At 38.8% G+C, this 27,174-nt stretch overlaps 1 protein-coding gene across 1 annotated transcript in view; it reads right to left on the reverse strand.

Annotated features, from left to right (window-relative positions):
• Positions 1–9,397: 9,397 nt before the first annotated feature.
• The window catches only part of TPRG1 (tumor protein p63 regulated 1), a 125,469-nt gene continuing 107,692 nt past the window's right edge, over positions 9,398–27,174 (reverse strand). The window contains exons 5-6 of the mRNA XM_010959239.3: positions 23,414–23,567; positions 9,398–12,422 (exon numbers count right to left, since the gene is read on the reverse strand). Coding sequence (XP_010957541.1) covers positions 12,228–12,422; positions 23,414–23,567 — 349 coding nt within the window. The 3' untranslated portion in view covers positions 9,398–12,227. The remainder of the gene's footprint in view (positions 12,423–23,413; positions 23,568–27,174) is intronic.

Here is a 27,174-nt window from a genome sequence, read left to right on the forward strand (position 1 = left end):
TGAATTTTTAATTTTTGTAGTAAATTTCAGGTTTGTCATATCTGTATTTTTAATTGATTGAGATGTATTTTATTATTCAAAAATGTTCACTTTTGTTCCTAATTTTGTATTTATAAATTTATATTCTTTTTTCTGAAAGGGAACCCCCTCCATCATACAAGCTGCATGGAATCTGGATCTGTCTCCTGCCTGAAATACCTCTTTAATGAGTTTTCATTAATCACAGGATTACTGGAAATAATAGGAAATGTCCTAGGTGTGTTGTGTGGATCAGGAATCCATTATTACTGTAGAGTCACGCTAGCACAATCTTCATTGGAATTTAGCAATTTAGAAGAAAGGTGTTCAGAGTCATTTGCATCACACACAGGAACAATTCCTGACGCCAGATTCATCTGGGTCAGTTTCATTACCAGTAACAGGAGAAAAGCCTTATAATACTTTACTATTACTCATCAGTGTTATGTTTGTATACTGCCTTATCTCCCAAGCAACCAAAACACTTCACCTCATTTCATTTCACCAAATTCAATTCACCTTCCAAATATGCACATTTGCAAAATATGTCTGGGGGACGGGTTATTTTAGCCTGTTTTACAGGAGTGGGCTCAAGGACAGGGATGAGTTATTGAAATTCAAATTACTCAATTCCATGTCTAATATGTTCTCTACTTAAAAATTGCTGTGAGTGGTAAATAAATAATGAGTATGAAATATCTTAACCCAGAAACTAGCATATGAGTGCATGGTAAATGTTAGTTTAATTTGGGTGATTCTTTACTGATAGGTAAGCATTTGCCAACTTGGGTTCATGAAGTACCCAGATGCCCAGAGGCATTTCTCTAGTTCCTTGAAAGAAAATGTGGTCACAGTACATAAACTTCAAATTTCTCTTTTCCAACATGAACCATAGGTTTTTAAACCTGAAACAAGAAAAACAACCCATTACTTTTTTGCAAACTTGAGTAGTTAGGAAATTTTACTATGAACAGATCGGTGAGGTGATTTGTCATCAGAAGACCTACCTTGACTGTCAACTTCCCTACTTTCCAGGTGCATGACCTTGGTCAAGTCATTGTATCTATTATGATTTTGATTTCTTTACCTGCAAAAGAAGGATATTAATAATTTATAGGCCTGTAAGAAAAATCACAAAATAGTATGTGATAAATTTGGAGACATATAGACAATGAGTTGTTATTTTTGCACCAGCAAAGTAAGACGGAGAATGAAAGGAAAGTAGCAGATAGTTTGTCTCATATTCCTCTTTCTGCAAGCCCCATCACTTCTTTCCTCAGAATTGCTAAGTGCAGACAAGTGTGACACGCTTAATGATTCCAGAACAGAATGCAAATGTTTATAACCTGGGTAATCTAGAAGTAATTGCTCATTTGAAAAAAGGTAAGAAAAAAAATAAGAGTTGCTCGAGAAAGCTAGAGTTGTCTTGCTAACGTCTTTACGCTCATAGAGGGGAGATGAGATAGAAACTAAAGTTGATAGGGGAATAGAAGTAACAAATGTTATCCACAGAAAAGTGAAAATAAACATTTAAGGAGCAAAGAGAAGTGTGAAGTATAGTGTATGTGAAGTGGGTCTGGTTCTTTCATAGAAGGGAAGTCAGTAGATAATATCTGATACTGATAAATCAATAAAGAGACATAGAAACATATTTTTCAGTTATGAAGGTAACTATCAGCAGAATCAGAAGGAAAATTCTTAAAATCAGTTACCACTCAGCTGGAAAAGGGAAGAGATGAATAGGGAAGCTGCTGGTTTCCAACACAACTCGTCTGTATCATTTGATTTTCTTTCCCATTTGGTAAAATATGGTAGGAATAAAAAAACTGAAAAAAGCAAGTGTTCTTTTTTATATTTGTTGGCATCAATATAATCTCAAATATTCAATGTTGTATCATTAAGTATTCCATTTTCAGCATCTTTTTCTTCACTCTATACCTGTGCTGTTTAACAGGAGAGCCACAAGACACATGTGGCTATATGAGATTAAATTAAAGTAATAAAATTTAAATTAATTAAAATCAAATAAAATTTCAGTTCCTAAGTCTTATCTGCCATATTTCATGACTAACGGCTACCGTGTGGTACAGCACAGAATTATGGAATTTTCCATTATTGCAGAAAGTTCTATATCCTCACTCTAAGCAATTTCATGTGCACTTGAGCTTTCAACTACCACTCATTCTTGGATCACTCCCTGACCTTTATCTCTGGCCAAAGATCTTATCTCCTGAGCAACGTGCCTTCACATGTGCTTGTTGATTAGACAGAAATATTTTCATTTGAGGTCCCACAGCCCTTCATACTGAAATTATCCAAATTCAAATGCATTGTATTTCCTGTGGAAGTCATGTTTACTTCCTATATTTCCTACCTCTACTGTTGGAACCATCATCTGAAAAGTCACTAGAATCTGATGGCTGATCTCTACCGCTTGCAGCTCACACTCCCTGAAGCTGAAGGCAGTACGGGAGAGCCTCAGCTCATCTCTTCTTCCTCACATACTTCTTCTGGCCAGAATATCTGCTAGGTCATCATGTTCTACTTATTCTAGGCACGGCTTACACTTCTGCTAACCTAGCTCTGTTCTAAAACCAACAAACTCCTGACTGGCTCTCTGGGCATCACTCAGCTAGTTTTATTTATGATATATATATTTTTTTACCCCAGGAAAAAGCCATTCCTCACTTTCTGTAATTATGACACGTACTGAGTGTTGCTATGTGTTTTTGATATAACCACAGAGAAGTCTGGGGAATAAAAAGACCTTTGGTAAAATCAAAATACTATTTCTTCCTGAGGTCAGGGAGAAGACCTAAGTTGGTCTGCTGCTCTGTAAAATCAGACCACAAAAAGACTGTGGTTTCATGGAAGCTTAGAAATGTGCTGCTGACCTGGGTTAAAACCAAAATGTCTATGGCATCAGCATCATAAAAGACATTTTCTGATCACCTAATATAGGTAAAAGTCTCTAGTAGAGGAGAAATTTGGATACCTTGAGTATACAATCAAGGGGGGGAAGCAGTTTAACAGTCACTATTTTAAATGTAAGTTAGGCTGTGGATTCAGTAAAATGGCCAGCTCAACACCTCTCTTGACCTTATTCTAGTAGGCATTTTTTTTTTTTTTTACTGTGGAAGTTATAAAGCTAAACATTACAATTTTCAGATCCCTTTGTAGCTAGATTCTGGATATGATTAAGTTCTGAGTTAATCCAGGTCTCCCACCAATCAGTACAAAGTCTTGGCCAAGTTTCATAGCCTCTTTGTCCTTCACATTCCTCGTTTCAAAATAGAGGTTGTGACTTTGATATTATATTGAGAGATTTATTTGAGGATTCATTGATATAATGAATGCGAAGACCTTTGCACACTGCCTGGGACCTATAGGCACTCAATAAATTCTTACAATTACTATTAAAGGGAAGAAATGGAATGTCCTTCTCTTGTCCTGCTTCAGAATAAGTAAGGAGGAAGAGGGCAGAATGTGTCACATTCATTTTGCTGGTACAGATCTAGCAGACGCAACATGGCTCTGGAACAGTTCCAGTAAAAGCTCCTGATCACTGAGTGGTAGCTAAGGTGGTGTGATCCTGGTACCTGCTGTTCTGATAGCAACTTCCTGATTGCCTAGCTTCTTGTGTGTGACAAGAATATATGGCAAGAGAGATAACCAATCCTTGGGTGGGCCAATTTTGCAGTGTCATAATGGGAATCACTTCCCATATATTAAATTCCATATATTAAAACACCTTGAGTTTAAAATGATGAAATGGTTTATATCATGTGGAAAATGAACCCAACCTGATATAGGCAAAATGGAAGAAACAGCATCATGTCTCTACTTTTAAGACGCTGCCGTGGCTTTGTGAGGTATGTGTGGCAGTAACTGGATCACATCCCTACTCCAGATCTGTTTCCTCAGTTATAAAATGGGAAGTAGTCTTGAAGCAGAACATGGAAATGGAATTCCATTTATTCTGCCCACTAGGAGGAATTTCCTTCACAGTCTTTTTTCGGTGCCACCATGGAGTAGATGCCGCGGTGGTCCACTTCCAGATGATGGAGCATATTGTGCAAAAACATCTGTAAATTAAGCTTGTTTCTCTTCTCTCAATCTGTTGGTTATAGAGAACTCTCCATGAAACCCTAATTGTGGGTTGAGCAAGAGAAGATGTAGTGGGAATAGGTACCCTAGTTCTCTGGGACACTTACTTGCAACTTGCTTGACGTTCAGGACCTGCTTGAGCCTTGTCAGGTACATATCAGCTCCAACTGACAATAGAGTGCTACTGTGCATGCCCAAGTATATGACTTTGTGAGTCAGATAACATCCAGTTCATTATGCACAGCGTAAGTTGCATTGCAACTTGGTGGTATACGGTCAAGTGCTGGAGCTCTGCTAGGACCCAGTAGCAATCCAAAAGGGAAATTGATACCTCAGAGAATGGAATATCTTTGCCTAAAACCCTCAGGGCTATCCAGTGATTTACCCAGAGGGGCTGGCCAAAGTTTCCCTGTAGCATCTCTAAATGCAGCAGATACTTCAAGCACCATTGGATCTACTGGGTATACAGCTCAAATGACAAAGTAGCTTCCACAGCAGCATGGAGCTCTTCCAGACCCTTCTCCTGTTCGGTCCCCCACTAAAAGCTACCAAGCTTTTGGGTTACTTGGTTAATGGGTTCAAATAGCAAACCCAAATGAGATACACATTGCCTCCAAAATCTGAAGAACCCTATTAGGCATGCTGACTCTTCCTTAGTAATAGCGGGGCAGAAATTTGCCATTTGCCTTAGGAGGTATATCTTGACATGTCTCAGACCACTGATACCCTAGAATAGTCACTAGTGTGACTTTTGTTGACAATAGCCTTGGAATTTTGGAGAGATATATTTCCATGTATGTGTCACACAAGTATTGGAATCATTGCTACTTCCTGTTCACCTGGTTGTATCAACACATGATATCATCAGTAAAACAGACCAATGTGATGACTTACAGAACACAGAGGTGATCCAGTTTCCTGTTGGTTAGAATGTGACACAGGTTTGGAAGGTTGATGTACATTGTTGAGTACACTGCTGGTCCTAACATCTGAAAGTAAACTGCCCCTGACAGTTTTTTAACATCAGGTAAAAAGAAAAAAAAAAAATTGCCATATCAATAACTGCATACCAGGTACCAGGGAACTTATTGTTTTTCTCAAGCAAAGACAAACCAACCAACCAACCAACCAACAAAAAGCCACATCTGGATCAAAAATTGTAAGAGTCAGCACCTGATTAAATGTACAATAATCATTCTCATTCTGCATTGTTTCTAGACTTATAACCAAATTCAACTTCTAATAAATAAGTAAAATAGTGTTATTCATGTGAAGGTGTAATATGACCCTAAAAAATTACAGATAACTGGAGAACATACATGGGAGCTGATCCTAAGAGTGTTAGATCAAGGTGGAAGCAATATAATGTTGGAGCAAACAAAAATTATTGTTTAGAGTGCACCAGAATAGATTTTGAATTCAGTGTGTTTGAGTCACTAAAAATGGCTCCAAGAGTTTGCTTGGTTAATTGACTGAAACATGGACCCAAAGGAAGTGTATACTGAATGAAGCTGAAATGCTAGAAGAAGGCAGACAAAGGTTAGGGAGATTGTGATGCTCAAGCAGATTTATTATGTAAGAACTCCTCAGTTACCCTCTAACTATACCCCCTCAGAAGTTCCAGAGACACTTCTTCACTGAGACCATGAGAAGTACGTTTGTGAGGGGAAACTCAACATTCTTAAACAGTTTCATTGTGGCTATTCTCTGTAGGCCAAAAATGACAGTGGTAACTGTTGCCATTGAATTGGGCAATCTGAATGCAGTGAGGATAAGGGTATCATGGGGTGGTAGACGCTGATTCAAATCAGACTTCGGTTTACTTTAGCTTATACACACTGAATAAGACTTGAGCGGACTGCCCATCCATTTTTGCTCCGGGGACAAAATGATCAGCCAACCAAGGCCAAAGATCTCTGTGGATGAAATCATTCTGATTACTGCTTCGGCTCAGCTGTCAATCATGGTAACCATTCCCACCTTGTCCTCTAGATTGAAGATGGAAAAAAATCCCACTTAAAAGGAATGTTAGTTGCCAAATACTATAGAAAAGTAAGTTTGACACTGACTTGGGATAAAATATTAAACAGATAGTTTAGGGAAGACTTAACAAATAAATTTAAAATTCAAAAAAGAAAAGGAGTGATTACTATGAGCTAATATAAGTTCATTACAAATAATCCATACTAAAGTGGCCTCATTTGTTCCTTAAATGAGATTACTAAATCAGAAAAGAAGATGTTATATATTATAGATAGCATGAAGTTGCTCATAAGCTTCATGTGGGAAAAAAAATGGTATGATAAAGAAAACCTGGATTTCATTAATAACAATTTATTGGCAAATGAAAAGCAACTACGTTCTAACCTGCACTGGTCAGATTATATTTGAACTGCCATGCCAGAGTTGAATATAATATTTTAAATGCTAACCAAACAGAATAGTCCACAAACAAGAGATAAGTTAAGTAAGGGTTCTGGATAATCCATCATATGAAGAATGGTTGTGGTAACTAGGATTTTTCTGTCAAAAAGAACACAAAAAATAAACAAACAAAAATAAAACTGCTTTGTTGGACGAGCACCAGTCAGTCTGCCTTTATTTGAAGTGCAGCCACATGAAATAGGGAACTGATTTACTTGGAGTAACTTCAAAGGAAGATCAAGGACCAAACAGATATATTTTCAGGGAGGAAGATTTGGATATAATATTTAGAAAAACCTTCTACTCACTGTCATTGCTTAGCAGTAGAAAGAACTGTTGTAGCAAGCAAGGGATTCTCTGCCCTGACAATGTTTTTTTGCAGAAACTGAGTCTGCATCTGCTGTGTGTGTGTTTTGATTGAGGGCATTCCTGCAGTAGGTAGGAAGCTAAACTACATGACCTTTAAGGTCCCCTCCAATCTCAGTTTCAATAATTCCATAAAGAGTGAGCAGGAATATAAAAGGAAGGGAAGGTAATTCCTGAGATGCATGGGGTAGGAACTGTGGACAGGATGTGAGAGACAAGGTGGCAGTTCTGAGAAATTTATCTCAATATATTCTCTACTCATAATGGAGCTTCTCATTATCTCATTTCTACCTAAAAACACAAGAGTGAATTAAACTGGACCTACTGTCTTCTCACCTCAAATTAGCTAATGACACATGATTTAGATGAAATGCCTTTCCCTGGGAATGGGGGTGTACGGAAAGGGCAATGGCCAGGAATAGAAAGATGGAAGGTTTAGCATTTGCTCCCAGTATCGCCCAATATCCACCATCTGCTTTTTGACTAATTTCTGGCAAATTCCATTTGGCTTCACTGAAAAGGAGACTTGTGAGATATTTACTAGGAACCTTTTAAAACTGAGTGTAAAATAATTCCTCAGATACAAGATCTAGGCTCAGAAGCAGCCTCATGACTTTGCCTCTAGTATTTCACATTGTAGCCCTGAAAGGACTTAGATTTTTGAGGCCAGTGAAAGGATTTAGCAGAGGATATCATAATTCTTCCTTGTGGCTCCAAAATTGTCCTAAGGCATTGCTACCATCGAGTGGAATAAGGTAAGTCTCAATCAAGTCTCAGTCACTCCCAGGGCCTCAAACTGGGTTCTTCCTGGGCCTCTGAGGACCTGCTATCTGCTAGGAAATCAGGAGGCCTGGTCCCTCAGTGCCTGCGGAGCACGTTGTGGGAGGTGCAGACCAAAGGTGAGTTTACACACCAGTGACTAAAGTTTCCTGCCACTAAGCATAAGAAGTCACTCATGAGCAGCGTCCCTAAACCACAGCTACAGGATGTGGGCACCAGCCCTTGTATAATTGTTGGCCAAGAGCCAATGAGCATTCATCCCTGTGCAAATACTTGGGGTTTTTTTTGTTGTTAACCTTTGAAAACCACAGGCATTAGTCTCTCTCTTTCTTCCCTTTGGCACGAGTCATCTTCTTTTCTCCAACTTGGGTCTCTTGTGTGTAAAGAATTTCTGAGGAGCTTTTAAGCCTTAATTTAATACCTTTGCCCTCCCCTCCCCTGCCCCACAAAATGCCAGGCAGGGGTAAAATTGCCTTACAAAATCTTCGCTGGCTCTGCTGGCTTCCGCAGCTTTGTTTGGGCTTTTTGATCAGATAGGAAATCAGAGAGCTCTATGAGTGACCTTAGCCTTTAAGAAAATACAGGCAATTTCTGGAAATTCCCTCTAAACAACGGTGACCTATTGTTTTCTCGCCTCAGAATTAACCCAGAAATTATGATGCCCTGATTGAGATGAAGTGTCTTTTCCTGGGATTGGAGACACATGGAAAGAGTATGGGTCAGGACTAGGAGATTGGAAGCGTTTAGAGTCTAATCCTAGTAGTGCCAACAATTCACCACCTGCTTTTTGAGTGATTTCTCTCCAGTTCCTAGGCCCTGACTTCCTGTTCTGTGAATGAAAGCGTTGGATTAGACGGCTTCTGTGCTTTCTTGGCCCCAGGGCTTCAAGCGTCAGCTTCCTGAGTCTTGCTTCAGCAAAGGGATGATGAGACTGGGACTCTGGCTTCTCTTTCCTGCCTTAGAAGATGGCCAAAGGGCAGGCTCCTAAAGAAGTCCAGTGGCACACTCGGGGGTCAGGCATGGTGATTCTTGGCTGCTCCTCTTTCTGTAAGTGTTAGAGAATCCACCAGCCTAGCTTCTGTAACCCAGATGTCCCACATTTAGGTATGGAAACCCAGGCTGAACCTACTCTAGCAGAGGAATTTTATTTTTAAATGAAAGAGATGGAAGCTGGAAACTACAGAATCTCAATCACCAGAAGGAGAACTCTCCAACCATCAGAACTGCCCAAAATGGATCAGAAGACTGTGAGCAATCTGTCAATAGAGTTGTTCAAACAGTTTCTGAAAGGAGACTTATTGGGGATTTTCTAGTAAGATTTCCCGAATGGATGAATATCAGACAGAGAAGATGGCCAACCATGACATTTTTATGATGACATGCTCTGTGTTTAAGGCCTCTGTGTCGTATCTAATCTTATTCCCAATCAGACCTATGATGACTCTCTGGGAAGCTTTCTTGGTACAGTTCAGATGACAGTCTGAAGGAAAAGCCCAGGCATACCTGTGAGTCTCCAGGTTTGTGCTTTGTGGCTGCCTGTTGACCTCACGGACAAGGAGCCCTTGTGAAAACACCGCGTGCCAAATGGGGAAAAGATGGTCAGTAGGCCCATAGTGATCAAGAAACAATTCCCAGAAGAACTGAATTTAGTTCTCTTGGATGTTGTTCCAGTTTCTGCTGCCAAAGTGACATCACCCTGAAGGCAGATATTCAGTGATTTTTATTTCATAAAATAATTTAACCTCATTTCCTTGAGTCCTCACAGGATCTTCATGAAGTAGGCAGAAGAGATAGTGTCTCTTTTTACAGATGAAGAAATTAAAACTTAGAAAATTAAGGTAATTTTCCAGGGTCTCACATGACTGATTCAACTTTTTCCAAAGAAAAAAAGTGTCTGTTATCTAGTCATTAGCAACAATTATTTGGAGAATCATGCAGTCTCTGGCTTTAAAGGATCTTATCTATCATCTCCTCAGCAATCCCTTTCACAATACCCACTCTATCTAGTCCCTACTTGTGCACATCAAGTGATGGAGGACTCCCTATTTCAAGGAGCAACCCACCCCATCTTTGGACATTTCTAACTCTAAGGACCTCTTTCTTTCTTATCTTAAACTGACATCCAAATTCCTGAATCCTCTTATTCTCTGGTTATAGTCCAGCTTTCTAGATCCCATTTATCAGTTTCTGGAATATCCCACAGGATGGTCTGTGTGAAATGTGAAGATGGTTCTCATGTCATCTCTGGGATCACTCTTCTCCGCACTTAACAGCTGTGGTACCCTGACCCTCAGGGCTAGGAGACATCTCCTTCCTCTCATCTTTTCTGATTTGCTTCCACTGATGATGTTGCCCTGTATCCTTTCGAAGGTCAGTTGGGAATAGTCCACTAGCTTACAGAGGGAAAATATATGCAGAAAGAAGCCAATTGTCAGACTGATCCTTAAATGGTAACGAGAGAGAGAATGTGCTGGACATTTCAGAGGCTGCTGCCAACAAATGCCACTATCTTGAGGCAAATGGGGATTTTCGGGCAGCAGTGTTACAATAATTTGCCAATTGTACCTGCTTCAGAACCACTGCCAAAATAACCCAACGACTTTTCATTCCACTACTGTTGACAGGACAGCTAAAGATTTCAACATTTCCTTTTACAGTCTGAATAGAAGTTCCCTGCCTTGGGGACTGTAACAATATTTGCCATTGGGGGGAAGGAGGGGAATTAGATGCTGGGAAGTGGAAAGGGAGGGAGGGAGAAAAATATTAATGGAAGTAAATAAAGACAAAGGCAAAACAAAATGAGGGTTATCCAAAGATTCGAATACCTCCATCAACTTGATGTTTGTGAAATATCAGAGAACAAATCTTTGAAACTGAGGAAGTAAGCATTTTGAAGAAAAGACTTTAAAAATAGACTTCACATAAGCTCCCCCCAGCAAGAAAAAAAAAATCAGCTGGAATGTTTTAACTTGAATACAGCCAAGGTGTCTCAACTTTGGGTCTAGGGACAGGCAAAACCTTGATTATAATCATGTTTATGGTGTTCAACATTAAAAGCTTCTTTTCAAAATAAATTGAAAATAGATGAAATTGAAAAAGAAAAACTTGAAGAGATGAAAACAGGTGAAGTAATCTCCTGAGTTCAATATTAGACAAAAGTCAAGGAGAGACAATGAGGAAATGTGAGAGAAAGGAAAATGGAAACAGTGAGTTAGGACAGTGTTTTTGGAAACATCTCCTTAAAACCTTGTGGGATCCAGAGACATTCCACAGGGGGCACTTCTGAGACCCCAAAAAAGAGGAAGTCAATGGCATTTCCAACTCTGTTTCAATCATAGTGGCCCTACTTCTGTTTTTCATATTGGGCATATGAAACATTTTATTAGAAGGAAAATCTGTTATTGACAAAGCAAAATGTATGAGATTAAAAAAAAAAAATCTGCAGCAGGCAATGAGCCATCGAAGATTCTTGAGAAGGGAATGAGACAATCAAATTGTGCTTTAGGAATCTGGCAACAAAGTGCAAAATGGATTATAAAAGGGTCAGCTTTACAGCAAAGATGCCAATTAAAAATCTACAGAAATTATCCAAGTAAATAGAATTTGAAACATGATCTAATAATATACCTGTGAGAATGGAAAAGAGAAGAAATATGTGAACAATTTTGAAAGAAAAATGGACTTTAAGTTTGACATCTGGGCATTGGGTACAATGCTAAGTCACAGACAGTGGTACTTCTATGGTCTGAATGTTTGTGTCCCCTCAAAACTTACATGTTGAAATCCTAAAACCCAATATGATGGTATTAAGAGTTGGGGGGCCTTTGGGTAATTAGGTTATGAAGGCCATCGAGTGAGTCTATGGCATTTTGTTATAGCAACCCAAAGAGACTAAAACAGCTACTATATCAAATGCATTTGGCAAGGAATTTAAAGACATCAAAACTGATGGATTTTAGAGATGATGACAGACCATAAAAACACTACAGAGAGAACTAGGATTTTAAAGATACTGAATGTAACTGGTCATCAGAACACTGATATAGATATATGATCAACAGACAAATGCAAAACTGAATCTTGAAGAAATAGTGGGGGTGGGAATATGGATTTGGAAGTCACCTTCATAAAAAAGATAGCTAAAATAATACAGATTGAGACCCTAATGAGAGAGAAGATTGGAATCAGAGGGTTGAAGATCAAAACCCAGAATATGCCTACATTTAGAAGACAGAGGAACAAAAACCCAGAGGATCTGCCCTAAGTTTGTGATCAGATATTAATTTGATATTATTTGATGGGCTTAGAACTTATTTTCTGGTTTTAGGAAATTTGATTATTCTTAATGAGATCTGAAGCATGCATCTATCAGTCTAATCAAGCTTTTAGATTTCCTAAGGTTCTAAATATTCAATATCATGTAATACTATTTAAAAGTAATTAATTGTTTCAGTCCAAAAATATGATGGGCTGAAACAGAATCTTCAATAATGGCATGTCTGTGGGTGATGTACTTATCCACCAAAAAAGTGTCAAAAACCAATACTCCCACGGGCAAGGGAATAGCCAAGCTTGTTGCGGTTTCCAATGAATGACATCAGTCCCGTGTAGGTCTCAATCAAAATGGGTTCAGTTATCACCATCAATCCCTTTCCTCTTCCAGATCCAGTGGAATCCTTGTGTGCATTCTGGATAGCTGGAACAAGCTTAGACGTGAAACCAGACAACTGAAGAGGAAAAGAAGGCAAAGTTAGTGAGTGCAGGGTAGGTCCAGACACAGCCCCTCCCCAGCCGGTCCCCACGAAAGTTGACTGCTCTCCTGGTGCTGTGGTTATTCTTACTTCTTAGATAGAAATCACTTCTCAGAATTGTTAACATCGCTTCTGTTAGTCTTTTAATAAATTAATCAGTAAATAAATTATGTACATAAAAAAATTAGCTGTGGCATCTTGTTTATTTTTCATTATTCATAATGTGTACAATGTTAAGTCAGTTTAGAAAATATTTGCTGGTAGTCTACTATGAATCAGACACCTGTCAGGCATTGTTGAAGATTTAAAGACGATTGAGATGAAGTCTCTGCCCTCAGAGAAGTTACGCTGCAATAATATAAAAGACAAACTTGTAATGGTTGTACAAAGCCCACAAAACTAAACAGCAAAAAGAGGTGCAAAATGCTGAAGAAACACAAAAGCGGGAGGAACTACACATGGTCAGAGGATCAGGAATGACTTCAAAAGGAGACTCTTGAGACAGTCCTTGAAGGGGTAATAGGATTTCAATAAATGAGATGAGGTTAGAAAGAGCCTAGTTGGCAACTGTTGTTCTTTCCAACCCAGCATCCTTTCCTCCATTTGAATTTTCTCTTCCAAGAGAAGAGTACCTTGACTTTCTTTTGGAGAACCACACTCTTCCATTTAATCCAAATATTTTAAGTGAAGCTGACATTATCACATGACTCAGGCCTAACCAATCAGAGGAATCCATTCCTCTGGTCCCAGAGACTGGTTCAGGTATGGGCACTTGGCCAGTGTGGTGTGAAACTGATAGAATCCAAGCCCGGAGGTATTCATGGTCATTTGTGCCACACACAGTGAGAACCTGACTGAGATTGAAACCAACAAAAGTGAAAGACCTAGGACATGGTGAGAGAGAAACTCTTCACAAAGCCACCTGAATTGCAAGGTTCTATTTTAAACATGTTTTTTGAGGTGTCTAACCAGTCGTCTAACTTCTTACAGATAGTCCAGGAGAAAGGTTAAAAAAAAAAAAAACAGGTGCAAGAGGACATTATTACTTATTCCCTTATTTCTATATCAAAACTACACAAGCATTAGTGAATTTTCATGAAGATTGTGTTTTCTGACATGAATTACACTGAGACAATTGAATTCATTGAATACTTTTCCATCTGAAAGAAACAGTTAAAGAATTTTTTATTTTTTCCATTTAGATAAATTTATTTTCTGAAGGTTTTCCACTGGATGGATTCTTTTCTCTGCAACTTTTACAACAAATATTTGATTTTTATCCATTTCAAATTTAGCCATTATATGTTTTCTTCTCCCAGTTATAATTTTCAATATTACCATTTTCCTGAGTTTGATTTTAGTTGTTAATGTAACCTCATGTTTAACAAAACTAATTTTCCTCAGACCAAATTTTGCTTCTCAATGTCACAAATAATATGTAATTTTTTCAGTTTGTTTATCAGCTATTTAAGTTTACCAGGTGTCATTTTTGTTTTAGCTGCTTTAATTTTCTGTGTGTATATGGGTTATTTCTATCAATACTGTAAGCTAACTCTCTGTGTCATTAGCAGATGAAAGGGCATCTAAAATCATTCAAGAAACATTGACAAAGCACTTAGTCTATACTCCAGAAATGTTCTCAGTGCTGTGACTAGAATGGCAAGAACCCTTTTCTCATGAAGTTTACATTCTTATGCTATGAGACAAAAAGCGAAAGTAGATATGTATTTTGATGGTGATGGATTCTAGGAGGAAAATAAAATGTGGTAAAGGGATAGGGGATTGAAGGTTACTTTATAACTGTGTTCAGGACAAGTCTTCCTGTGGAAGTAAAACTTGAGCTGAGGTCCAAATGTTGAAAAAGAGGCAATCATGTGAAGAAGTTATTTCAGGAAGACAACAACCACACCTGCAAAGGCTGTGAGGTAGGGATGAGTTTAGTTTATTCAAGGAACACAGAAAAGGCCTGTAAGACTGGATTACAGTGACCAGAAGAAAGAGGTTGGAGCACTAGGCATGAAAAATCTTGTAAGCCATGTTAAGGAGTATGTATTGAAGTGATTTTAAGGAAAAGTTCAACATTGCATGATTTTTTACTTTTAAAAAATAATTCTGGCTACTGCATGAAGAATTTACTGTTAGGGCCAAGAATAGAAGCAGGAAGATAGGGTGAGCTTGAGGTCACTTCATTAGTCCAGGCAAGACATGACAGTGGCTTAGACCAGGTTAGCAGTGGAGAGCATGAGAACTGGTTGAATTGGGGGTAGTTTTCAGAGGTAAAGTCACAGAACCTGCTGGTGTGATTGAACACAGGGGGAATGAAGAAAACAGAGAAAGCAATGATGACACCTAGATTTTTGTTCTGAGCAATTAGCTAGATAGTGACATCATTACTGAGCTGGGAAGGCCAGGGGTTGGAGGAGTTGGAGGTGTTGAGGTGCAGGAATCAAGGGTTTTATTTTAGACATGTTTGAGGTGTCTAACATCCTACAGATTCCCAATAGTCAGCTGGAAACATGAGCCTGGAGAACGAAGAAATATGCAGATCAAAAGTCTATGTCTAAATTAATATCCGTAATAATAAAGATCCAGAAGTCAAAAGCAATATTCATAAAGGGAAGTTAACAGCTTAAACAAAATAGGATAGAGGGCAGGGGTTGAAATCAACAAACTTAGAAAACTTTTGCTGCACAAAATCCTAGGCATTAGGGGCAACTGAGGGTCCAAGTGTTCCAAAGATTGGTCCAACACCAAATAGCTAGTAAGCAACTGAACAAGGTCTTGGATCCATGTCTCCTGACTTAAGTCCTAAGATCTTTTCTATATACTACTACTCAGCCATGAAAAAGAATAAAATAATGCCATTTTCAGCAACATGGATGGACCTGGAGATCATCATTCTAAGTGAAGTAAGCCAGAAAGAGAAAGAAAAATGCCATATGATATCACTTATATGTGGAATCTAAAAAAAAGGACACAAACGAACTTACCTACAAAACAGAAACAGACTCACAGACATAGAGAACAAACTTATGGTTACCAGGTGGTAAAGGAGGTGGGAAGGGATAAATTGGGAATCTGAAAATTGTGCTTCTTGGGGAGTGATGGACATGTTAGCTATCTTGATCGTGGTGGTGGTTTCACGGGTTTAGACATCTATCAAAATTCATCAAATTGTTCACCTGAAATATGTGTAGTTCACTGTACAGGAACCATACAACAATAAAGCTGTTAAAATTTTTGTTTGAGAAACCCATTGTATTAAGCTTGCCTAAGAACCTCTAGCTCTGACAGTCTACTCAATCCACAAAGCTGTATAGTGCCCACGCTCTAACTCAACCTGCAAAACCAAGCTCCAGTCCTCTCTCTTCCACAGTGCCTTCCCAAATACTCAAGGCAAAAAATAATTTTTATTCTATTGCACTTTGCGTATGTGTTCACTCAAATATTTCACCCAGTTTTCTAAGAATTAGAGTCACTAGTATGGCTGTCTGTCTATACAACAAATCCAAGCTTTCTCTACCATGGAATTATTGGTATTTTGGACCAGATACTTCTTTGCTGCAGGGGATTATGTCTTCTGCATTTCAGGAAGTTAAGCAGCATCCCTGGCTTTACCCACCAGATACAATAGCACCACAATCCCAGGCAGGGCAATCAAAAGTGTTCTCCATATATTGCCAATACCCCCCCGGGGCAAAATCATCTCCTGTTGAGAACTACTGAACTAAAGGAAGTATATAGTATGCTGTAACAGGAGCATTAAGATGAACCAGATCTTACACTGCACATAAGGCATCCACTAGCTGTGTGACCTTGGGCAAGTAATCTAACCTCTCTGAATTTTATAATTCCTCTTCTATCAAATAAGGATATTAATAGCATCAAACTCATAGATTGGCTGTAAAGATTAAAATAACTTTAATAAATTAGGGGTTTATAATAAAGTCAGTGTGTCTGTGTGTCCAAGTGCTAGTGTATTTCAGAAGGGTTGGGAAGGGGAATATGATGACGCTGGAATTTGGAGTCTTACTGCAAAAGCATTAAAGGAAGCCTATTGCCAATAACCAAAGTTGTCACTAAATCATTAACTACATCATCATTGTCATCACTGAAGTCATTCCTCAATTCCAAAGTGCAACAATTCACCTCAATATTTCCATGGCAACACTCTCTGGACAGTCATGATAACTTTTCGTAGATCAGTATATATTTATCAGATTGGGTTACTGAATGCCTTCCCAGTCCTCATCATAAGTTTATTTCATGGATATTCTCAGAATCAAAGTGCTGGAAAGAAAAAGGTGGCACTATTTCATACTTCGTGAACTTGGCATTTCATTAGCGTCTGGTGCACTTCATCTCTAGTCATTTCTATGAGCCCCTTAAAAAGAGGAGGGGCCACGGGGACAGAGCAACAAGCTGTGCATTGAAGGAGAGGCAGACAAAAGGCCAAGTCCCCGAGCTGGCTCCTGAGCATTTCAAACACCTGAACTCAATCTGTGTGACAGGAACGCGGTGTCATCTGATATGAATGCCAACAGCCACATACTTCTCTCTAAAAGCTTTTATATATCCACCCCTGGCTCCCTCTTTTATTCCAGTCTCAAAAACAGAGGGTCAAGTTTTAACAACTCCAGTTACATAGGGCCTGTGTGCCGGTTAAGGTAAAGTGTGTGTGTGTGTGTGTGTGTAGTGAATGTTCTTCTTGACTTTACAGCGATTATTTACCAGCTGAGTGACTGGGCCCCAGGTTTGCTTCAGGTGCTGTCTGCCAGCAGCTCACTGCCTCGAGTCTCAGAGTCTCAGTTTTCCTTATTACAACCATCACTTGCTTCCTGTTTACACTGGGTAAAGAGACCGGGTTTCACGCCTGCAGGCCCACATTCCTTAGCTGAGCAGGTTTTCCAAGCCTTCAGGCTACAGGTTTCAGCCTCCCTATGTGGTAAGTGAAGCATGTTGGAATAAAGGGTAAGTCCATCCAATACCCAGCAATGAAAACCACTTGGGAAGTCCCACAGCTGAACAGAATGTTTACACCAACCTTGTACATTTTACCTGGAGCTATCTTTATGGAGACATCATGACTGTGGGTACATTCAGGTGTACAGAGGGAAGAAAGAGGAGGCAGAAGCTTTTTTCCTACAGAAGGGAAGTTTCAAAACATCCTAATTTCCAGACTCTATTTCATTCCCTCAACTGTCCTGTCAATACATGCATGCCCACGTGCAAGCATACACACACACACACACACACACACACACACACACATTAAACTCTAGCGTAAGTGAATTACTCTTTGTCCAAGAACATCTTATATTCCTTTGTCACTTGCAGCTTCTAACCATGTTTCTTTTACTGAAACTGTCTTTTCCCACCTGCTTTGATGCTTAAATCACTTATCCCTGGAGTTTCACATCAAATGTCACCTCATTTGTTAACTATTGGACATACCTGTTCTCTCTTCTGAGTTCCAATAAAACCTTTGACTCTCTCTATCAATAGTATTTCCACATTAAATTCCAATTTGTTAATGACCTTTTTCGCCTTCTCCCTCTACACTAAAAATGTCTGGAGGGCAACATCTATTTTATTCTTTTTGCTATCCCAACAATTATCTACAGCACTGCTCACCATGTAGTATCCAATGCCCGGTAGGTACTCAATAAATATTGGTTGAATTGATGTGAAGGGAAACCAAGGGGTTAAGGACAGAAAGTTGCATTTGGTTGCTGAGACATTGGTTCACTCTCATAATTCCTTTGAAAATAAGGATAAAGTTTCCAGGCAAGAGTAAAAGGTATAGACCACTTTGATTTGGCTGTAGAACACCCACAATTCATTCTACAGCTCTGGGCACAATCACCAGGCCCTCTCAACCAGACTCTCCATGCAATCCAAGAGCCCATTAAGACAACTGAGGGCATCATCAGTTAGATCCCCCGAACTATAACTTTCTTAATAAATAACAGCCTGTAACTGCCTTCACTGACGAAACTCACTTTAATTGTTCCTGCGAATTGCATGCCCTCCAAGCTTCCTGTAGGTCAGAGAATATATCACAACGTTCCTGTAATAACCCTCTGCATTGACCCTCTAACATATGGGTCACTCTAGAAACGGTTGCTTAAGTTATTTTTCGGGAACATGGAGCTAATCTTGCTCAGTTCAAACTGGTCGAGACCACCAACCATTCAACTGGGCCTGTGTAAGTGTCCAAAGGATGACCTTTTAATGGCAGAGGGCCAAAAACTCATATCATGCTAACTCTGCCATCTTCTGAGCATGCATCCTAAGAAAAAGCATGTAACTCAGATACACCTGCACAGAATATAGATTACTTCAGATTTTTCTTGCCTCCAATCACCTTCTCCATGTCTTGGTCCACTCTGCATCTTTATCTCATAAATATTCTAAGCATTTGGGGAGGCAGATTTGAGATCTGTTCCCCCATTTTCCTGGCTTGGATCCCTTGTGAGTAAACCCTTTCTCTGCTGGGAACCTTGGCATTTAAGCATTTGGCTTGCTGCACAGTGGACAAATGAACCTGGTTCAGTGAAAAAAAGAAAATGGTTAAAAGAAGAAAGGCTAAAAGTTGCAGATATTAAGTGAATTAAACAATTAAGGATGACTAACCTTGGTTACAAAGTATCGTATCATTTTATATCACAGCAGTAACTATGAATACACACACACACAGAGTTCTTTCTGGGTTTTGCCCTTTCCCCTGAGTATTGGCAAATTGTTTGGGTGTGGAAATAGTCATTATGATACCTCAGCCTAATTCACTTAATCACTAAGTATCTTCATTTTTAAAGTGGAGACAGCATCCTGACCTCAAAGAGTTTTTGTTACTTGAATTACATGAAAACATGTAAACTGTAATCAATAACTATAAAATATAATTACATAATTCACATGAGATTATTATGTCTTATAATAATAAAATCAATGCCAAAAATGTTACTTTCTATTTTTCACAACCCTTTTATATGAGTAATGCAAAGTATGTGCATGCACAGATCGAAAAGTGTTGGTAAGAAGACTTAGAGATAAGCAAGAATGCCTGGGAAGAGTCCATTTGACCATCATACTTACCAGATGTACAGGTGGTGTAGAGTTAGTGGGATGGGTAAAAGAAGTAATGTATTTTGACAGAGCATTGCATGCATTTGACAGTGATTTTATTAGATCAGTGCTAAATGACTTAGAGATAGTATAAATTTGAATTTGAATGCAATTCTGCCCATTAATGCTACTTCCTCGGCTACCTTCCTGAGCAATCAACCCCAAGACTCAGCTTTGACCCCACATAGTATAACCTGAAACTTATATTATCAGTTCAGCTTTCCCTTCTGAGCTTCAGACAGACCTAAATTTCTAACTGCCTGGCAACCAACTCAACCCCACATGCCACAGGAATTTCTAATTCAACATGTCCTAAACTAAACCCCTTCACCTACTCTTCTTTCAGATTTCCCCATTCAAATGAATGGAATCGCCATCTACCCAAGCCAGACCATGCCGCCTTTGACTTCTTCCTCTCCTTCACCTACCATATCCTGCCAGTTACCTTCTTCCATTGATATCCTGAATATCTCAAAATTTCTTCATCTACTCTCCATTCCTACCACCCTTATCTTAATTTAGGCCCTTATACCTATCATCTGAGCCATTATAATTATGGTGGGAAATATACAAGATTAAACTCCATCTAAACTGTGTCTAAGAGACTCCATATACCTCCAAGTGCTTACACTTCTTTTCATTTGATTCAGAATTCTGTCTCAGTCCATTAGTACTTATTTAAAAATCTTTGCATGTTTTTCTGCCTCCTCTCTTACGCAATGCCTTCCAGAAAGCAAGAATCTTGCCACATTTATGTTTGTATCCTTAACAACAATCATAACACCTGCACCTTGTCGGTGCCAGAAAACATTTTGTTGAATAGAGAGATTCCAGGTGCTGCAGAAGAAAAGATGCTGAGTAAAAACAAACAAACAAACAAAAAATAATTTTATAAACATGCTTTTAAAAATAAGTTATTCCATTAGATTGTAAATGATTTGAAACTTTTGATTGTAGGTGACTCGGCTACATGATCCCCTTTCCTCTGCCATAATAGGTTTGCTAAACTGAATTAAATGGCTTTAAGTAGGTCATTTAGTTACGCACTTCCCCCGTATCCTACTTTTTCCTATTTCATTCATAAGGAAAATGGAAACACCAGTTTACATCACCTTTAAAAATCTTATTATGCTGAAGTATTCATATCAAAAGGATTCTACATTCCCAAAATTGTCATTCTTCTCATTTATACTGTTATATTAATATAACTGAGTATTAATCAAAGCCAATTTTGGACAATGTCCAAAACACAAATAATTTTGTGACATAAAAACCAACAGCAAAAAAGAAACTAAGACTCAAAGAACTGGATCAAAGTACTCATCATCTCATGTCCCAGACTGAGATCACTTGTTTTCCTAGAGAGCCCGGACTTAGAGTGGACTTTGACTAAGAAATGGCTTATCAAATGCAAGTTGCAGACTGTTGCCAGGAAGAAAAAACAAGACTTTGAAAGAATAATTTAATGAGAAGAGTGTTAAAGGAAATACACTTAACAGATTCACAAAGTAGTTTGATTGACTGAAAGCCAACCAGCTAAGCAACCAACCACTCATCATGCTCATACCCACACATGTGTGCACACAAGCATGGACACACACACACACACACACACACACACACACACACACACACACACGCTGCTCTATCTTCCATCCAACAAGGGCTATATGAACATCAAGTTCCCCTTTTAGCCTTGGGTGATAGGTGGTCTTGGGCAAAACTTAATGCTCCAGTCTCTTAACTGCATTCACAGGTATTTGGGAAATAGTTATTCCATCCCCCTTTTGATATTTTATCTTTCATCTTCCTTTTAAATTATTTGTTCTTATTTTTATTTATGACAGAATAAAATAAAGCACTATCAAGTATTAAAGGAATGCAGTTAATAGAATTTGTTTTTCAATCCTTCACCTTATACTTCTTTCCAGCAAAGGGCACTTAGAGAATAGTTGCTAAAAACGCACCAGGTAAGAGGAATTAAGAGAAGACTTGGCCCAGGAAGTGATAGTTGGTATTTATTTACCAAGGCAGTTCATATTCACTTTTGACTTGTAATAAAAAATAATTACTGGTACTTCAAAACATGTATTATATTCACTGTTAGAACCAGATTTCCTTTAAAGGCAAGGAATAGTTTTGGAAACATACATGATTAAGCTCTGTCAGTTGGATTAACACATGTTAAAAAAAAAAAAAAAAAAGAACCAGATAAACGACTCTTCATTGCTAATAAAAAAAAGAGAAAAGGAACAGGAGTTTGGGAAGAAGCAAGAGCAGGATGGAGAGGAGAGGAGAGAAGATTATGAAGCAATGCATCAGAGCATTATCATTAATAAAGTCTTTTTAAAAATAGGGTGATCCAATATTCCATTCGGGGTTTGGGGCATTATTGTGAGATAAACGCTCACTCTATCTCCCTGAAGTCCTCAGTGAGTCTACCCTCACATCAATGCCTTTGTGTCAGTGTTATGTTGTTCTTACTGGTTTTCTTTCTTTTGTGTGTGTGTGTGTGTCATTGTTGACTTTGGGTGGTAAAGAGGCAGGCTCAGGGCTGATGTCGACGCTTGGGTTGAAGTATTGTGAAATAGGAGTATCACATGGAGAAAGTAGCAATGCGATCCATATAATGAACTAATTTAGTGCCTGCAATAGCTGGGAATCAGAGGCAACCCTTGAGACCATCAGCCCCTGAGGACATCTGCATAAATCTTGAGAGGACCACTGACCTTTGCTGAGAGCAGAACAAGATTCAAACCAACTTTCCCTGCAGGTTAGGGGGAATGAAGAGCCCATCTAGCTTCTAATTACATATATTTTCCCTCAGATCCTTTTTTAAAATAGGGGGCTTATCAAGTAAAACTATTCATGTACACATATACATCTTCATGTATATGAATAAGTGTGTTTAATGTGAGAAATACAATATATGCCATCCAACCACAGGAGGATTTTAGATGTAGATTGCCATGTTTTGAATTTATAGCAAATAAAGAGTTATGATATTCTGAAATGAATGGCAGTGTATAAAGATAAACAGAGAGAGGACAGAGAAGGCAAGAATTTCTAGACCTTTAGGAACACTCATATGTGTATATCTGGTTTTGTTGAAAATATCAAGTTTGATCTTTCACCACATGTATAGCTCCAACTGTTTCACTTCCGGATCACTTAGAGTGTCCTAGTACTGCTTAAGTCTCCCTGGGGAAGATGAAACAATAGTAGAGGGGGGCCTCTCTGCCACTGATGAGTTTAAAATCTACTTGGGGAGATGAGATTTAAAGACGTAAAAGTATTAATTGCTTTATAGTTTATGGATCATTTATATATACTGTATCCCACCTAACCTTACAATGGCCCAACGAGGTGGAGAGGGACCATTGTTATGTTCATTTTAGAGATGAGACTACCAAAGCCCAGAGGGAAAAAGTGACTTAAACAAGACCACAGAGCCATATCTGACTTCATACTTCACACTTTTCCACATTCTCTCTCTGAATAAAAGAATTTAATGATACACAGAAAATTATATGTACTCTGTAAGCAATAAACACAGATAAACATAAGTACTGCAACTTTTAAACAATATTACACCATAATTGTTTTGCTAAGAAATTAGCGAAGCAGAAACAGCATGATATGGTTAATAGAAGTATTATACATTTTTTATCTATAAAACAGCTCCACTGTTTGCTAAAAAACATCCTATAAACCTATTACAGTTTTTATCTATATAAACCCCAGGTTGTAGCTTATCATTTTTTTTTTTTTTGTTTAAGCAGTACACATTTTAAAAGCACTTAGCATCACCAAAGAATGATGCCCAAGCTGCCTCCTACCTTGCAAATTTCAAGAAACCTCTCACTGGTGTATTTCATAGGGTGCTCAGTGAAGGTAGCATAAGGCACCTCAGTGGACCATGGGTTCCAGCGGGATAATAGCGACTGCTGCTCGGGTCTCCCCCAGTAGATCCTAAGTCCTTCTCCTGGTCTCCTGCGAGAAACAAGTTTTCCTTTAGATTAGCAATTTTCATTAGATTAATTGTTGAGATAAGCGGCTGACCTACCAGCAAGTTGAAATGTGCCATGGAATTTAAGAGGTAAGAAGAAAAGATGGTTTCAAATATGGTGAGTTCAAGGTGTTGTTAAGATTTCTGTGTGTAAACACCTAGTTGGAAATGTGACTCTGGTGCTCTGCATAGAGGTCACAGCTGGAAATGTGGATAGTGAATTCATGTGAATATTCTGATAGTCAAAATTAAAAGAGAAAAGAAGAAGGAAAAGTCAAAGTGGTGGGGCAAGAACTGAAACATGAAGACAGTCAACCTGGAAGACAGTTTTGAGGAGAAGGAAGATGACAACAACTACAATATCCACTAAGCAGTCAACACAAGCAAGAAATGACTGAGAAAAGACATTGGGGCTTTCCAGATAGGAGGGTGTGTATGACCAATTCAAAATGTTCTGTGACCCCAGCTTCCATATCTCATGGTTCTCTATTCTCTGCATGCATTCCAGCTACCGAAATTGCAGCAACAAACATGTCAAAGTTCATAGGAATATTATGCCTGGTCACAGTCTTGACCCACTATCCTGATCTCCAGTATGCGGGAGGCAGCTGCTATCTGATAGAGCCCAAGCCTGGTCACCTGGTAAACCCAAGTGCAGAGCAAGAGAAAGTCAACTTGGGAGTAATGATGGCAGGGGAATGTGGCCACACTGAATAACAAGTTTGTAATTTCTGTGGCCTCTTCTTTTGCATGTACGCATCAGAGTTTATGGTTTGTGGTTTTAGACATCTCTGAATGCAAAGAGCTCCCTGGAAGCCAAGTTCAGGTGCTTTGCATTTGACAAGCTTTAACTAAGCAGCCCCATGGAACATCACAGAGTTTTCGTTTCTTCTAGAAACTAAATCCTGGGATGTAGAATGAAAAACCGGAGCTCAATTGTGGTGCCTTCACAAAGCTGTCACTTCCTGTATTAAGAAAGGATTCCTTTGGGAATGCCATTGTGGTTTCTGAATGTTTATCCACATAGAAATATATATAAACACAACCTCACACATATGCATGTAACACCCTAACTGGCTGATCTCTGAGCTGCTTCTTACAAAAGGAAAGTAAGAAAAGAGCCTGGCACATTCTGCTGCCCAGTTCTCAGATTTTTGATGATTGTATTTAATGGCTGACACCCAGCCTTTTTTGTACTTTATTCCTTTGCCTAGGAAGGAAAAAAAATTTTTTTAATTAAAAAAAAGAAAGACAAAAGAAGAGAGAGAAAAACTAAAAATATTGTAAATATCTCTAAAGTTCCCTTTCTAACCTCTCACTTTCTCAGCTGCTATGCCGACATTCATCACACTCCTATACTTTCCTTCATTCTTTTCTTTTCCCCCTAGCCTCGCAATAAGCCCTAAGCTCAATGAATATTGATGAATGAATACTGGTTAATGGAACATTCTGGCTTGAGTCCATTAAAACAACTTGCATCATACAATTATTTACTGCTTCATGTGTCAATTTATGTGCTGGGTACAATTTTGCTTTTATCCAAAGGGCATGAAAATCTGCCAAGCTAGCTTTCCTAGTAAATACAGTTTATATACTTTCACCTTAGGGAAATGCCAAATGAAGTTTACGTATCAAATTCAAGAGGGGCCCTATTTCTAAATAACCAATCAATATAAGCATGGCAATGACCTTTCTCAGAGGTCTAGTGTGCTTCTAAGGATACAAATTCCAACAGTCTCCTCTCCTGAGCTCCAAAGGTGATAGCTGGGAAGATAAATCTACAACTAAGTCATCTCTTGAAAGGTAAAACTAAGTAAATCTCAGTAAGCAAGTAAATCTCAGTAAGTACTAGAGTGCTATAAAAATCTATCATATTTTGTCAAATGTCATTAGGGCAATTGTGGAGAATATAGATGACGTTATGACCAGGAACATTTTATTAAATGTTCTCATGCTTACTGTGAAAGCTGTCATCCAACGTGACAGAACGGGGTATAAAATGCAATGAACAGGATGTCAAGGAGCCCTGTGTGAAAGTCTGGGCTTTGACCCTGAATGCTACGTGACTATAGGCAAGCTCATTTCTTTTCCTGAATCTCAGTTTCCCCATATGTCCTTTAGGATGTCTCCACGTGGTGACGTCCCATGACCTCGATAACTCTGTGTGAATGTTGTAGACAGCTATAGTCATGACGCTACTAGCATTCACCCAGTGCAGGATATAAGGGACCCGTAAGAAGCCTCTGGGTTGTGACTTCTTTAGTTTACGGGGCATTGAATTAGCTTCCCTGAGCAGAACACATCTTCTGCTACAAAGCCCACACCAAGTATCGTCCCAACATTCCTTGGGAATCTTAGCACTCACTAAGCTATTTCACAAACATGGAAAGGCACAAATTAGCCACCATCTGGTGGAGTAGTAGTTTAAAGTTTATATACTGTTGAGTGTCAGAACTAGAAAGGCTTTTGGAAGTGGTAGCCCAGAGCCTTCTTTCTGGAAATGAGAAAACAGAAACTCAGAAAGAACTAGGGCTTTCTGAAAGTGTCGCTGCAGACAGGGCTGAGCTGGTGAGTCCCCTGGTCTCTCAAGACTTCATGTAGGGGTCTTTTCACCATTCTGGGCTATTGTTACAAAATACATTCCAAGCTAAGCTCCTGCCATTGCACAATGCAGTCCTATTTCCAATAGGCACAGAGTTAAAAGAACTGCCCTAAGGAACTTGCCATAATCTGTGGGCAAAAAGCCTGCCCAGGGATCCTAGCTAAAGGTTGAAAGGAAATCTCTGTCTCGAAAGGAACTGTACATTTTTATATATATCTCAATATCAGCAATTATGAGATTATAGGAAAATAAGTGAGCATTAGTAGCGTAAGGGGAAGTTACAAAAACGTCGTGTCATCAGAGTAAGAAGATCAGGTCTTTCTTACTGAGCTGCTATGGTCAAATCAATCAAAGTGGGAGAGTAGTCTCAGGTAAAGAATGCCGAAATCAAATTATTTAACAAAGAAAGATTTGGTAGCTTTCTTCTCAGTATCATACTCTCGGTGTAAACACTGGCTTTCACTAGCTGTATCTTTGGGGCATTCTCCACCATCTTTCTGATCTTTAGGTAACAACACTTTCATGAGGGACAAGAGGATAATGGATGGGAAAATGTTTTATGTGCTGGAAGGCACTATCCAAGCACATAGTAAGTCCCTTTGGTGTACTAGAATGCTTACTGTGTGCTGTTAGAGACGTTATATTTTCAACTTTATTTAACCCTTATAAGCAATTTTAAAAACCACTTCTTTGATAGAAATAGATGAAGTTAGCAGGAAATAATATAAAGAATGTGATCAGATTATCAAGTCAAGAACTACCAGCAGAAGGGGATTAAAAAGGGAGAGGAGAAACACCATGATCCCCGAACATGGACAAAACCAGGGAAGCAAATCTTTAGCACGGAGGAGGTGCTGGAATCTTCTGTGTTTTGCTTCATCTATCAGTCCTTTTTCCTCCACCTGATGCTGTGTCCCAGGATATTTCTTCTGTGTTCAACTTCTGCCTCCCATCAAAGCTTTGATGCATATAATTAACTCCATCAGAGA

This window comes from Camelus bactrianus, chromosome 1 (assembly GCF_048773025.1).
Source record: "Camelus bactrianus isolate YW-2024 breed Bactrian camel chromosome 1, ASM4877302v1, whole genome shotgun sequence".
Classification (NCBI taxonomy): Eukaryota; Metazoa; Chordata; class Mammalia; order Artiodactyla; family Camelidae; genus Camelus; species Camelus bactrianus.